Below are 12,606 nucleotides of genomic sequence, written 5' to 3'. Positions count from 1 at the left end.
ATTAATAGCTGAAGAACAATAAAGACGCTAGAAATAACTTACTGTATGCTCTGCACATGTCACTTCAGCTTAGGTTTGCAAGGGAGTTGATGTGGTCAGGTGAATAGAGTTCTCAAGCCTGTTGAAGGAACCGTACTTTTCTTATGGGCTGAGGTGGGAGAGTGCTCCCCCTCCTGCTGTTACCTGTAGAAATATATCCATTTGGACACACTTTCAGGAGTTTCCCACCTCATCAGGAGCGCAGGATGGAAGTGAGATTTCCATTTTTCAAGGCGACGATTCAAGACCGTTATATGAGAGACTTAATATGTGTGCCCTCACAATTTTCTTCACCAGTCATCTACTGATTGCTCTCTGTGTGCACACAAAGCGGAGGTCATGGACCTGCAAGAATGTGTTTTGAACTCTGAAATCTAGTATTGCTATTGCAGTTAAATACCTTTGGGATGTGTGAATCCAGGAGGACACGATGGGTTTAAAACTTCTCAGTTTTGGATAATTTACATACTTCTGACAGTTATGTTGTATATCATAATTTCCATACAGACATACCCTTTGAAAGTACAGAAGGGGATGTGAGCAGAGGAAGCCACTGTGTAGTAAGGAAATTGGAGTTTTATAGAGCAAAAGAGAACAGAACCTGTATTCTAGCAGTGAAGATACTCTTTTGGGGCAAGAAGAGAAGCTTCAGACTATAGTTCTTCCTCAACACACACCGTTTATGTAATTTATTGACTTAAAGGTGTAATAAAAAAAATTGGGCACCTTGGCCTGTGCCCTTTTCTTGGAACTGCCCTTGTGCTTTGTGAAAATGTAGGTATTCTGAGAAAGCAAGCTTGCTGCTTCTGTCCTTCCTAAGACTGTAAAGAGTTAAGTAATTGACGTAGGGTAAAGACTGGGACCAGAACAGTGGATCCCTAGTGAAGGTCGTGGCAGTTTCCGTTTTCAATAAAATTTGCCTGTCTGTCCTGTTAACCCTGGAAATTACTTGCATGCTGTTTCTATTCATAGGATAATAGATATCTAATATTTGTGTTTCATGCATAAGGATGTGTCTTCCAGCAGGCTGTCAGGTGATGTTGAGGTGTTTCTGAAAAAGGCATTAAGAAACAGTTGCAAATGTGAACAGTTGAGGCTTTTGGTTTACTGTTCAAACTTAAATTTCTTGGTAGTGTGTGTGGAACTTCATTTCTTTTAATGAGACTGGCACTTAAAACCATAATTGTGTGTACACAGCTAATGCCTAACAGTTTTCAGACAATGTGTTTAAAGCCTCAGAGTGCTATAGCAATGCAAATAGTAATCTCCTTGCATTCAGTAAGATTTATAGTTGTGGGTAACTTTGCATACTCAAAAATAAGACTTTTCAGGACTTAACTATGTGACTTTTTGGGGGGTAGGATGTTAGAACATGCTAAATGCTTTAAGAATTTTGTGGGAATTATAAATGTAGTCAGATGAGCACATAAATTCCACAAGCACAGAAACTACAGTAGGGAAAAAATTGTTATTTTGGGCCAGAGTTTTCAGACAAATTCTGGCATAAGGTAACAGAAGTCCAGCTGAATTTTTACCAAGGATTCATTTTATGCAGTGGCAAAGCCTGTTAGTTTCTCAGAATAGATAGCTGTGATTCATTAAAATAAATAAAATCATTTACTGGTTGCATGAATTACTTCTAAGTCTTTGCTTAAATATGGAAACTGCACTAGTTTAACTGAATGCTAACACTATGTTGTTATTTTTAAATTAGTATGATTTTTGTGTGGACCAATCTCAGGGTTTGCAGTGTATGTGAAGACTGTGAGAAAACAGTAAGGATAGTGGGTCCTTAATGTTTCAGAACTTGTAAACGATGCTGAATAGCTGAAACTCATGTTTCTTTTTTTTAATCAATTACAAAACACTTCCTGAAGTCACCAAACCCAGTATTTTTTTGTTATTTTTAGTCTTCATCTGTAGTATAAACTTACTAAGCATGGTTTTTCTTGTTGTTTTCTGAAGTGACTGAAATGATGAAGCTATAATCAAAATTTTGTGTACACACATTCATACAATTTTTAGTGAAAATGGTCTTAAGTGTTAGGATAATCACAAACAATTATTGTCTAAAATGGGTTTAAAACTATAAATGTTATGAAATTGCATTTTGGGGGTGTGCTTAATCTAAAATGAAGATTGAGGTGTGTGGGAGGAACCTGAACTCTTTAAGGTAAGGTTGCTGTAGCATCCAATGCTCCACTGACAACTTCGGCGCTGTAATTGAGTCCTTGTCAGTCTGTGGACATGGAGCTAGCATCCTTCTTAGGCCTGTGAAAACCTCACGGTATTCCTTGGGTAGCCCATGGTTTTTTTTCTAATTAATGCAGTAACCCAAATCTGGAAACACTAATCTCTGCTCTTTAATTCCCTGTTCTTTCTGCTCTGCCAGATGTTAAAGTGGCATGATATTTTAGATTCTTTGTGGTGAATGATGTCACTCATGCATTTTCTCTTTTCCTTTATGTGGGTGGTTGCTCTTTCTACCTTCTTCTACCCTGTATCAAACATGTGCAAGAGGATGAGCTGTGATTCTATCCTTCTCCACCTCAGCTGCTGCACCAACATTGCAGTCCGTCCCGTCCCGTCCCCCCCCCCCATCACGATTTGTTCTGCTGTTCACACATTCCTGCTTCGCATGGTAGGGTAACAGCTCAGAAATCTTCCTTCTCCCATCACTCAGGTTGAGGATATGTAGGCACACTGAGGTGAAATCATTAATGGGCTTGCATTGCCCTCCTGATGAAAGGCAGTTGCTTTCAAACTTGACCATCTGATGGTCTTTGATCTTTCTCTCTAGATACTTAATGGCAGGCACTTGAATATAATACTTGTTCTGATAGTTTTGGTTTCTTTGTGGGGTCTTATGTAGGACAAAAAAAAATCACAGTGTATATGGTATACCAAATTTTTGTTAGGAGTAGCTGAGCTTCAGACCTTACTTCTTCCTTCATCTTTTTAGTGCCCTTTTTAGGAAGGTGGTGCATTTATGAGATCAGAGCAAGGGTTTGTGTAATTCCTAAAGCAGAGACGCTTACTGGGGCCTGCTAAATAGTCTGTGATACTCTTTTTAGTAAGCCAGTGTCTTGAAAATGTACCTGCATAGCTTTTCTGGTTCACACAGCTCTTATGACAGTGGTCTGATCAGCTGCAGTTGGTGGTTGTTTATAGGAATAATTTTGCCTCTGCATTTTTGCCTGAAGGGAAGGGGAGGTTACATTTGAGACTTCCTATTGTGAATGTTAAGAATAATGCCTGGTTTAACACTTGTACTATATGTGTAGCAGGATTAAATAGGTCTCTCCTACCAAACTCTAGTAATTCATTTGTCAGTGTAAAGTAATACAATCTGTTTAAAGCTTGTCTATATTTGAGAAATTTATATACTGTATTTTAAAACATAATCATTTATTTCCAGATTATTGTAGGAAACTAAGAGTGTAAACTTGGGCAGATGATCACAGTGTGTGCATCACAAGGGTTTCTGAGCCAAAAATTACTGATGATGGTAAAAGTATCGTGATTTTTATGGTTTTAACTCCATTTAGAGGATTGATGGACTGCGGTGGTTGGATGTATGATGTTTTAAAGGACTGAATGACTATGACAGTTGGATGTATGATGCTTAAATAAGTATTGTTCAGTTTATAATTGGGAAATAAAAAACCCAACCTGTTTACAGGTGCTGAGTTGATGGTCTGTTATTACTCTATGGTATATAATACATTTAAAAAAAGGCGGGGGGGGGGGAGGAGGGAATCCTATTGCCTGACTGCTTTTTGTGAAGCTTCAGTCTCTGAACACAACTGTATTTTGGCATAAGGTATGAATTTCCTGCAAATTTGCCCCTACTGCAATTGGAAATACAGTTATTTGAACGGGGCAGCCTTTTAAATTTGGATATACAATTTCTAGTGACCTAGAAAACGAAACCCTTTTGAAAGTTGTGATTTACCTTGTTCCCAAAATTAAAGGAATGAAAAATTATTCTCAGCTTATTAGCTCTGTTGAAGAAATAATAGTACGTTACTGGATAAGCATTATTCAGACCTATCTTGAATGACAGAGCAGACACCATACTCTTAAAGTTTTTGTAACACAATTATTAATGTGGTTCTTAAATATTAGATGAAATTTTCCTCTTAAACTGAGATTGAGTAACAAGAAAAATACTACTGGTTCCTCTGGTATAAAATATTGTGGTGTTGAAGAACTGGCCATACTGGTTCTTGTAAGAGATTAAATGGAATTAACCTTCCTCGTGACTAATCATTGTTTTTCACAAGATAATGATACTCGATTGCTATATTTCAGAAGAGAAACTAGTGATTAAGAAAAGAGATACAGGTAGGAGATGCATTTCTGTTTGGATTATGTTCTGACCCAGTCAAAAAAACAAACTAAAAGAAACAAAAAAACCCCAAACAACCCAACCCAGACCCCACTTAGTTTATCCTAATTGAGACAGTTGTGAGCCAGAAATAACACTACCAGTATGAATACAGTTTTGCTTTGACTGCGCAAGCTAAAGCAATCTGAAACTGTTTTGTTTACTGTGCTGACAATAATGTGTGTATTCTTAACTTTCAGCAGCTCAGAGATCAGACCCAGTAATACAGTTATTAATGTAAATGGCTTCAAAATATGTACGGGAGCCTGTAAGTTTCTTAAACTTGTGTGTGAAGTGATAGGATTTGCAAGCTCTCTATTATTAGGTTTGGTATGGGAACATCAGTCTTTGTAGCCCTGAACTGCCAACAACCTTTGTCCTTTATTTTACCTTCAGTTAAAAACAAAAAAAAAAAAAGGGGGGGTGTGTTGAAATAGGGAGGTAAATTAATGTTGGCTAATGGCCATGTCTCTTCCTAGAGCAAGAAAAAAAATCTTGGAAAGATAAATGAGATGGTGGACCTGGATTTGAATATGTGATGTTCTATAAATTATTTATCAGAGCGAGCCTTTCTGAAATGGCTAAAGCACTGTTATATCAAAGGGAAGGAGAATCATATGGTTGCCAAGAGGAGATTTTTACTGGATTCCACTAAAAGAATAGTCTTCCTTCTAAAATTATCTATATTAAACTTTAAGTAGCAGTTAAGGAATGTCCACAAGATGCTGCAACAGTTGTGTTTGGATAGCTCTGGACCATTTTTCTGCTGATGATTATTGGTGTAGTTTATGTATTTTTTGTACATTTGTTCTTTTGTATTTTATATATTATTAATATCATTTTGCTCCAAATACCTGTCTGTTTATAATGATGGGACAGATGTGTTGAATTACGATATCTTACTGGCAAGAATAGTAACTAACTCATTTTCTTTTATTTGTATATGTGTTGTTTTTAATTGCAAGTGAAAAATTCTACAGGTAGTTGGTATATCCTTTCCCACCTATAGAATTACTGACCTCATTCAATGCCATCCTGCCAAAACTGGCAAAGAATATAAATAATTTTTTTAAAAATTTTTTTGAAGCATGACTAAATTGGAAACCTGCTAGTTTTATAACTTTCAACCATTATTTTTGTCCAGGTAGCAATTTAATATTTCAGCTATCCATGTAATCCATAATGGAGGTCATAGTAAGACTAAGGACTGCAGACGATGTTTGCTCCTGTTAGTTATAAGAAGGTAATATTGCAGTTCCCTTTTGTAGCTTATGGAAGAGAACAGACACCTCCATACTTATGAATAGTCTTTGGCTCTGGTCATCTTTTATGTATATTCTTTGGGGTATACAAGTATGTCAATATTCCGATAATTGGATTGTGAAGAGATGAAGAGTGAGCAGACCTTCTGAGGACTAAGCTTTCAGAAAAAGTACTATGCCTCAGGGTATATTTATATGGAAGTGGTTGTAGGCTAGGGTAAGAATATGTGTGCTCCTCTTGGCTGGGTAGGACAACTTTACCTTGCTAGTGTCAGTATTCTTTGGAATCTGCTATTTGATTTAAGATAATCCTAAAGCTCAATAATATAAACGTAGTTTCAGTATTTCTGTATTATGTTGTGTTGAGGTATAAGGGCATATCTACATGGAACTGATGCCTTCTCAAGAATACCCTTAAAAACAAGCATTCCCCACTTCCCAGAACTGGAATGGAATACAGATTTGCAGGTAAAATTAAGATAGTCTGTCAGCTTTTGAAGTATTGTGGCATAGAGTGGAAATATAAAAATTGAAGGTGAAAACAACAAATAATTACTTTGATGTATAAAACGAACAGCATTGCTTAGCTAAATCTGGAAACTATGAATTTGTGAAATAAACTATTTTAATTTTTGAGTTGTTGTGATGCTAGCTGCTAGAAGCCAGTCTGGGAAGGTACTTATTTGAGTATCCCACTTGAGAAATAGTTGCATATCTTTTTATTTTTTACAAATCTGTTTACAGATACTCCTATGTAGGCATTAGTACATGAATATTTTAGATGGTGCAGGTAAGTAGTTTCATTAAAGCTCTAAAACTTACTGTAGAAACTGTTTTAGGGTATTTAATCTCTGATAGTTTGTCACATAGCAAATTAGGAAGATCAGGAAGTAAATTTGTATCAATTCTTAAGTCTTTCCCTGAAAAGTTCTGTGTATTGCTTCCAGACGTTGAAAGATTTGTATGGTTTTTTTATCCAATTGTGTATCATAGCTGATGGGACTCATCAGACTGGAATGGATAAATGTTGACCTGTTGAATCTGGTGTTTTTACCCTAAAATGGTACTTTCAGAGGGAGGTGTGAGTTGTATTGGATGGAAAAGTAATAAAGTATGTCTTAAATTTGAGAGTTTTTGTAAAAGTTCCTGTTTTTCTTGTGAAAAGGAACTATAGTCATCTGTAATAAAGACCAGTTTGCATCTTAATCTTTGAGCACTATTACATTTGCAGAACAAGTGGTTGTGTTCTGGAGTTGAAATTGTGTGTTCAAGAATAGAGTCCTAAGGTCTAATTTTTCCTCATTTTTGTTAACACTAGTCTTGTATTGCAGAGGTTTACAGGGATTAGTACACAAGGTTGCTTATTATGGGACAACTTAACATTTATGAAATATGTTAAGATAATAAACTTTGTTATTCCAAACTGTGGTACAACAGAATGACAGGGAAAAATGAAAGAAAAGACCACTGAGGCTTTTTTTTGCTAGCTAACTCTGTGTATTTGTTTTTAAATCTAGCCACGAGCTGATCCCATCCCGATATGTAGCTTTTGTTTGGGAACGAAAGAATCAAATCGTGAAAAAAAACCAGAAGAGCTGTTGTCTTGTGCAGACTGTGGCAGCAGTGGTAAGTTGTCTGAATTTACAAATACTAGAAATGTTTATGTTTAAGTGTGTTTTAAAGTTGTTTGGTTTTTTTTAAGATTAAACTTCTGAATGTCATACTCTATTTGGACATAGATTGAGAACTGAAACAAAGCAGGGGGTGGAAGAGACTTTTTTTACTAAAACTTTGTCATCTGGATAACTACAAATGAGAGGTGTGAATTAATCTTTATGCCAAAAGTATAGATCTGCTGAGTAAATTAATAGGGAAACCACACTTGTAAAATACAGGAATTATGTTATTGTTGGGGATCTATGTTTGATCTGAAAACTCAGTTTTGCATTGTGACATCAAAAAATGATCAAGAATTTTGCTTGCACAGATTTGCAACATTTCAGAAGCTGAGGAATAATCATCATAATAAAGACTGTGTAGCAGTCTTTGGTGTTGCATATCTTGTGTATCCAATTCATTTTTTTATCAAATTCTTTTTTTACTCAAGTAGGAATTTGAATAATATTTCAAATAACATACTAAAGCTGTTAGGCACCTGTTACTTGTCAGGCACAAGATGGTGACTCTACTGACTACATGTACCTTGCTGCTGTGTGTTGCAGTAGCTCTTGCAGACTCCATGTGGCTGTTCTGAATGCAGGTACTTCCCTTAAAGTGAGCAACTAGGTTAGTTCTGAAAGTGAAATACTGTAGCACGCTGTTGCTTTGCACAGTGCTTGTGCATGAATGATATCAAACGTGTTCTTGGCCTAGCTTATTCCTGATTCAGAGAGGGATTTAGCTAAGAAACTTGGGCAAATGTCTTTAGCGACTGTCTGCTGTAAAGCTTTTTCTGGTGCAACTGTAGCGTTCTGGATGTGAAAATCCGCTATTCAGTTTAGCAGGAAACATCCCCTGTGGAAAATAGCTTTATGCTGGAAGAGGAGTTATTTGGCCATTAGAGTTTTAGTTGAGTGGACTGCTTTTGTTTAGCTGTGCCAGTAAAAAAACCTGCTTCTTGCATAAGCTTACAGCTGCATTGGGAAGTACTTTTGGTAAAGCTTTGCAATGTAGACCATCCCATCCCAGCTCAAAGACAAAATAGCAATGCTGCTTAAAGTCACAGGCTGCAACATCCAACTGCTTGGTGCTACCCCTTTGTGCTGGCACCTGGTTGCATATAAACTGGATTGAGGAACAAATGTAGCTGAAAGACAAGTTTGATAGGTTCCCCAGTCCAGTTCACTGCAGAGCCGTACCAACTTCTATGCCAGAATGAAAAAGAGGGAAGTGCTCAGGAGGGAAATGAGTAGAGAAGCGGTATGGTCTGCAGAAGCCAGCACTGCTTTTGAGAAGGCTGGAAGTGAAAGTATTGTTTTTGGTGTCTTTTAATTCAGAGTCCACGTGTATCATCATTTTGTAGGTGTGTTGAAGATAGTCTGTCTTGGGTACTGTGATAGCTCCGTCAGTACTTGAATAAAAACAAAAGTGTGGATCAAAAATGTGTTTTCAGTTAATCAGGATATGCTTTTGATTGTGTGCTTCTGAATCTGTCACCCTGGACAGATTCTTTGTATTTTAGCCAGTGTATTTTTTAGTATATTTAAGCAAATGATTAAACAGTGAAGTAAGGAAGTGGCTTTTTCACCCCAGTATGCAAAACCAAACCCCATAGATTTTAAACTGCCTTCCTTTAATGGTTTACAGGTTTCCTGTATTTTCAAATCTGTATTCTGATATTTGGAAATTTAATAGGATTTGTGCTTGGTTAGACTGTGGTACACAGAGTTTACATTAATCAGGTGAGCTTAGATATCAGCTACTCTTCTGTTGTGTAATAATCCCCTGGTAGGTCTAAGATGCTTTAGAGCTGAAAGTCCTGACTTTCATGGATCAGCTTCCATTTGAATTAACACTGATACATTATCTCTGCCTCATTAAGACTAAATTATCTGTAATTAGTTCCTCAGATGTATTAGATATAAAGAATGAAATGTTGAGACTGCCAATCAGATTGCTGGGTGGTTAAACTTTAGCTACTGATGCCTAACTAAAATAAAAACCGATCTCAGTGCAATTTATAAATAACAAAACTTCACTCAAGTGGAGGTTTATTGTAATTGGATTTGTAATTTTGCACATTGCAGTGTATCTCAAAGCTGGTCTTGCTGTCTAACAAACATAAAAGAAATTGCATGTTGCTCACAGCAAGCAAATTGTTCAGTTGATCAGAGATTAAATTGCAGTGCCCACTACTGGCATGTCTGCTTTCCTTTATGTTTTTGTGTCAGTTGCTTGTGTCTCTTCAGGTAATGCTTCTGTGTTCTGAAAGCAGAAACTATCTGGATATCTGCACATTTCATTGATATTACTCTTATTTTGTGATATTTGGGAGGATAATGTGTTTGGGCAGTGGAAATGAAATGCACTGCTATGTCACTTTTGCACAGGGTATTTTCTAAAGGAGTAAGATGAGGGATGTCAGATGTGATAAAATAAATGCTATTATGAAAGCAAATGTTGTTGCTTCCCCCCCCCCCCCCCCGATTTTGAAAAATTGATAGACTTGAGAACTGGAATCAAACTCTTGAGAACAGATTTTAAAAGGGAGCTGAAGTTTTAGAAGGAGGAGGGAAAAAATAGTTGAGTTACTGGGGAACTGTAATAAATATTTTTAAAAAGGGAAAAAAGATGGCTAAAAGTAGAATACCTGTGGGTATTGTTCTTTCAAATAAATAGTATGTTAGGCTGAGAAGGCAAGAGGGTTACTGATCAAAGGTGGGTAGGGTAGGCTGGAGAGCGGAACAACAAAGACATCAGCGTCAGGTCAAGAGAAATAGGGACAGAAAAAGTTTGGAAAGGACTGTGCAGAGATTTCTTTTTTATAAAGGTGATTTAGGGTATGCTGTAAGAATAAGGGAATATGAGAATTGTTGTAATTATTGCTGTCTGTGGGAGGATGTTGGCTAGTTGGATAAAATGAACTGCTAAGAAGCCTGCAGGTAGAAAAACCTACTACATGCCTGAGAGGTGCACTGATCCTCTCTGCTCATAGCTAAAGTCACCCTAAATAATAATGCTTTCTACCTAAAAGGTTATCAAACACAAGGGTTTTTTTGTGAATTATATTATACACTAGTTCCCAACATTTGTATCAAAGTTAAAAATAACTGGAGATATTAGCATATCTAATTTAGCACTGTACATAATTGTTGTCCCTGATACAATGATTGTTCTTTTAAAGGACTATTTGTTTTGTCAAATCCTTTGAAGAATAAACAATTTGCAACAGGGAAACAAAAGTGGGCAGGTTAAAGGAGTTACCTTCAGTCACAAAGGAGTGAGACATTCTGTTTTAACTTCTTGATCTCACCTATTTCTGACACATCAATGTATCACAAATCTTAACCTTTTCTAACTGGGATGGATAAGAATGAATTTTAAAGTGTTTAATTTTTAATAGCTTTACTTTAAGCCTATATGTATCCCTGGTGGAAATTGCCAGCTTTCAAAGGTCTAAATTTCCAGTAATCTGTTAAACTTGTGTGCTACATTAAAATATTGATGCTGCTGAGGCTTAAAAGGAAGTCAATTGATTGAACCAGGAGAAATTACCATCTGAAACACTTCAAACTGGAGATTGATCAAGTGTTGAAAACATCTTGGCAGATGTATCAGCTTCTGGATATGGAGAAGATAGTATGTTCTTGATTTCAGTTTAGATCAGTTAGAGCTGAAATACTGCTAATTTTGGAGCCAGAAAAATGTTTTCCCTCTTCAACTCTTTCAAGTTTAAATAAACTAGCTGTAAAATCACTGAAGGTCACAGTGACTCCATTTAACTGACTACAGAAATTTGTTAAACTGTGAAAACAGAGTCCCTTTTAAAAGTGAAACTTGTGTTGTTTACCACTTCATGTCTGGTATTCATTACCCTCTACTTGTTGTTGTTATATTTGCACTATGTCAGTTTGTGTCCAAAATGAAGAGTGTAAATATTATCAGCTATTGTAGAACATACCGTATGGTATTTTGAAATCTGAAAATTTCTGTGCTGTCTCTGCTAGTGCATACCTAGGAAAGACAGTAAAAGAACATGGCAAATGCATAGTGATGATTCCTATTTGCACTCTTCCAGCCTCTAGTTATGTGTGGCTCAAGGACTTGGAGTTGCAGGCAGAATCTTCATATTTAATACCAATGGATTTTTTTCTTGAATTTTTGTCTGATAGTAAAATCTAACACTTAAGGATATTAACAAATGTATTAAGCTGGGTAATTGCCTGAATGAGAAATGTTATGTTGGTAGATAACAGAGAAATAAAGTAACTGTGTTACACCTAATCTGTGCATATTTACCAGCCAGTGAGAATGGATGTTTCTTATGTTTATACTTCTCAGTTATTTACTGAAGGCAAAAAGTTAAAATCAACAATTTAAATCACAACTTACTTGCACCTTGAACTAAATCACTTCTGTGGAAGGTAGATAACTGGAATTAAATGTACTTATATGGAGGTAATTGGTTTATAATTACACTTTAATGGGTTAATATAGTTGTTAAGTCACGGTTGATGAAATAAGTTTTTCTGTGATATTGATTATTAATATCATACACTCTAGGGAGCTTTCTTATTTCTTAGCAGATTTTTTTTTAAATGAAGCACTTGTTAAGCTTTATTGAAGGGAAGAGCGTAGCATCGAACTCAACTATGCAGTTATAGAGTATATTTGTCACTTTCAAGAAAAATAGTCACTTTAAGTGCATACTTGGTTTTGACCACAAAAATTTGTTAATGTATCTTAAACTGTATGCTAAGAATCAAATGGCAATGCTTTTTCAATATCTTTGTTTTTGAAACGACTCTTTGAATTTATTATTGATTGTTCTTTACTAATAGATTATATTCCTGCATTTTACTTTGAGAATATGCTATATTTACGCAATTAAGTTGTCTTTTAAAGTTTAACAAAAAGTGGATTAAGCCTTGGGTACATACAATAAAAGGAACTAAAACCTGCAATTTGCACTTACTAAAGTGGCTTTTGCATTCCATCAGTCATCTTTGTCATTCATGCCTCAGTCTGTTAGAAGACAAAAATAGCAAATGCTCATGGATTAGCCTGTATTCTTGTTTGTGGTGGTTTGGCTCCATCTTGGACTGAGAAACAGCGGATGGAGAAAGTCTGAATCACCATGACTAGACCATTACCTGGAAGAAAGCACGTATCCCAACTCTGACAGTGAGAAGAAAGCATCCTTCATACGCATCACATCACTGCAGCCATCTCTAAGTGCAGCATGGCATCAGGGAT

At 36.2% G+C, this 12,606-nt stretch overlaps 1 protein-coding gene across 7 annotated transcripts in view; it reads left to right on the top strand.

Moving 5' to 3' along the window:
* Positions 1-12,606, top strand: part of KAT6B (lysine acetyltransferase 6B) — a 119,663-nt gene that overhangs the window by 55,913 nt on the left and 51,144 nt on the right. For all 7 annotated transcript variants that reach the window (XM_072870450.1, XM_072870453.1, XM_072870451.1 and 4 more), the window contains one exon: positions 7,209-7,317. In XM_072870450.1, coding sequence (XP_072726551.1) covers positions 7,209-7,317 — 109 coding nt within the window. The remainder of the gene's footprint in view (positions 1-7,208; positions 7,318-12,606) is intronic.

Source organism: Ciconia boyciana, chromosome 8, assembly GCF_034638445.1.
Source record: "Ciconia boyciana chromosome 8, ASM3463844v1, whole genome shotgun sequence".
NCBI classification, from domain to species: Eukaryota; Metazoa; Chordata; class Aves; order Ciconiiformes; family Ciconiidae; genus Ciconia; species Ciconia boyciana.
This window is presented reverse-complemented; position numbering and strand designations above follow the sequence as displayed.